The 1,267-nt window shown below is 43.5% G+C and overlaps 1 protein-coding gene across 1 annotated transcript in view; it reads left to right on the forward strand.

Moving 5' to 3' along the window:
• Positions 1 to 734: 734 nt before the first annotated feature.
• The window catches only part of LOC101361551 (3-keto-steroid reductase), a 30,039-nt gene continuing 29,506 nt past the window's right edge, over positions 735 to 1,267 (forward strand). The window contains exon 1 of the mRNA XM_012558201.2: positions 735 to 763. Within this exon, the coding sequence (XP_012413655.1) occupies positions 735 to 763 (29 nt within the window). The remainder of the gene's footprint in view (positions 764 to 1,267) is intronic.

Consider the following 1,267-nt stretch of genomic DNA (forward strand, 5'->3'; position numbering starts at 1 on the left):
CCCCCAGCCCCCAGCCCAGGGAACTCAAGGAATGCGCAGTTGACTCAAGCAGGACTCCAGAAATGGGGGACCCGTCTTCATGCAGATCCAGGTGTGATCACTCCGGTGTGAAGGGCAAGAGCTTGGACTTTCCCTGACTTCGCGCAGAGCCGGTGTCCTGATTGAGGCGATCAAGTGTTGGTTTCCAGTTATTTGATGTGTGTAGAGCTTCTCTCCCTTCTAGATCTGATTATCAAGCCGGATAGGAACTGTGGGAGGGTAAACGGCTTTTGTACCCCTCAGAGCTTATGCTGAGCACCTAGTAGTATCTGTCAATTCTTACCGACTGACTGCCTGGAGGGGAAGAAGCATTTATGTGTTGAGTACAGAAAGGATCAAGACAACCACAGCCGTCAGTTCCTCTTCTTGTAGGCGCTTTCTGCATGTTTCAATTCCTGTTTGCCTTTCTAGTGAGGACGTGAAAAGAAATGGGTATAGACATTAACCAATCCATTTTGCTACTTTTGGAATCTGCATTTGCTAGGTTAAAAGGTCTCGATTAAAATCACTCGGTTTTTAGTTTATCTACCTACCCTTCCCATTAACTAAGCTTTTAGGTACTAGAGTGCCCCTTTGCCATGCTCAGTGAACCCTCACCATGTCCCTTCTCCCCAACCTCCTTGACAAATTCCATACTGCCTTACACTCAGCAGTGCCTAAATAATGCTCATAAGACAGATTTTTGTTATAAAACGATGTTAAACAATCAAAGAGCACTAACCAGGTACCCCTCACTGTGTTAAGTACATTCTGTGTATTTTTCATATGCAGGCACCGTTATTATCCTTATTCTACAGATGAATCATAGAGGTTAAGGTTAAGTAATTTGCCCAGGCTTCAGATCTAGCAAGCAATAGAGTCAGAATTTAAACCTAGCCAGTCTGGTTCCACATTCTGTACTCCTAAGTACTACACTAAATTGTCTTTACAAGATCACAATATGCACATCTCTCTCTCTCTGTTGTGATCATGTGTGTATAAAAGGAAAGGCACAATTTTTCTCAGTGTAGCTATTTGGTTCTGTACTCACAGAGACAGCTTCTTAAGGGGATGTTTCATAATGCTCTTTAAAGCATGTTTGAAACATCTTGTCACTATGTGGGAGGGAGATGTGAAAATACGTTCAATGATAGGTCATGGTTATTGTGTTTTTAATACACAGCCCTGTTCGCTTCCCCTGAAGACCTTATATTCCTCTGAACACCCCGATCCTTGAGCCTCCTATTCG

The sequence above is a fragment of the Trichechus manatus genome, unplaced genomic scaffold (genome assembly GCF_000243295.1).
Source record: "Trichechus manatus latirostris isolate Lorelei unplaced genomic scaffold, TriManLat1.0 scaffold00145, whole genome shotgun sequence".
Taxonomy (NCBI): Eukaryota; Metazoa; Chordata; class Mammalia; order Sirenia; family Trichechidae; genus Trichechus; species Trichechus manatus.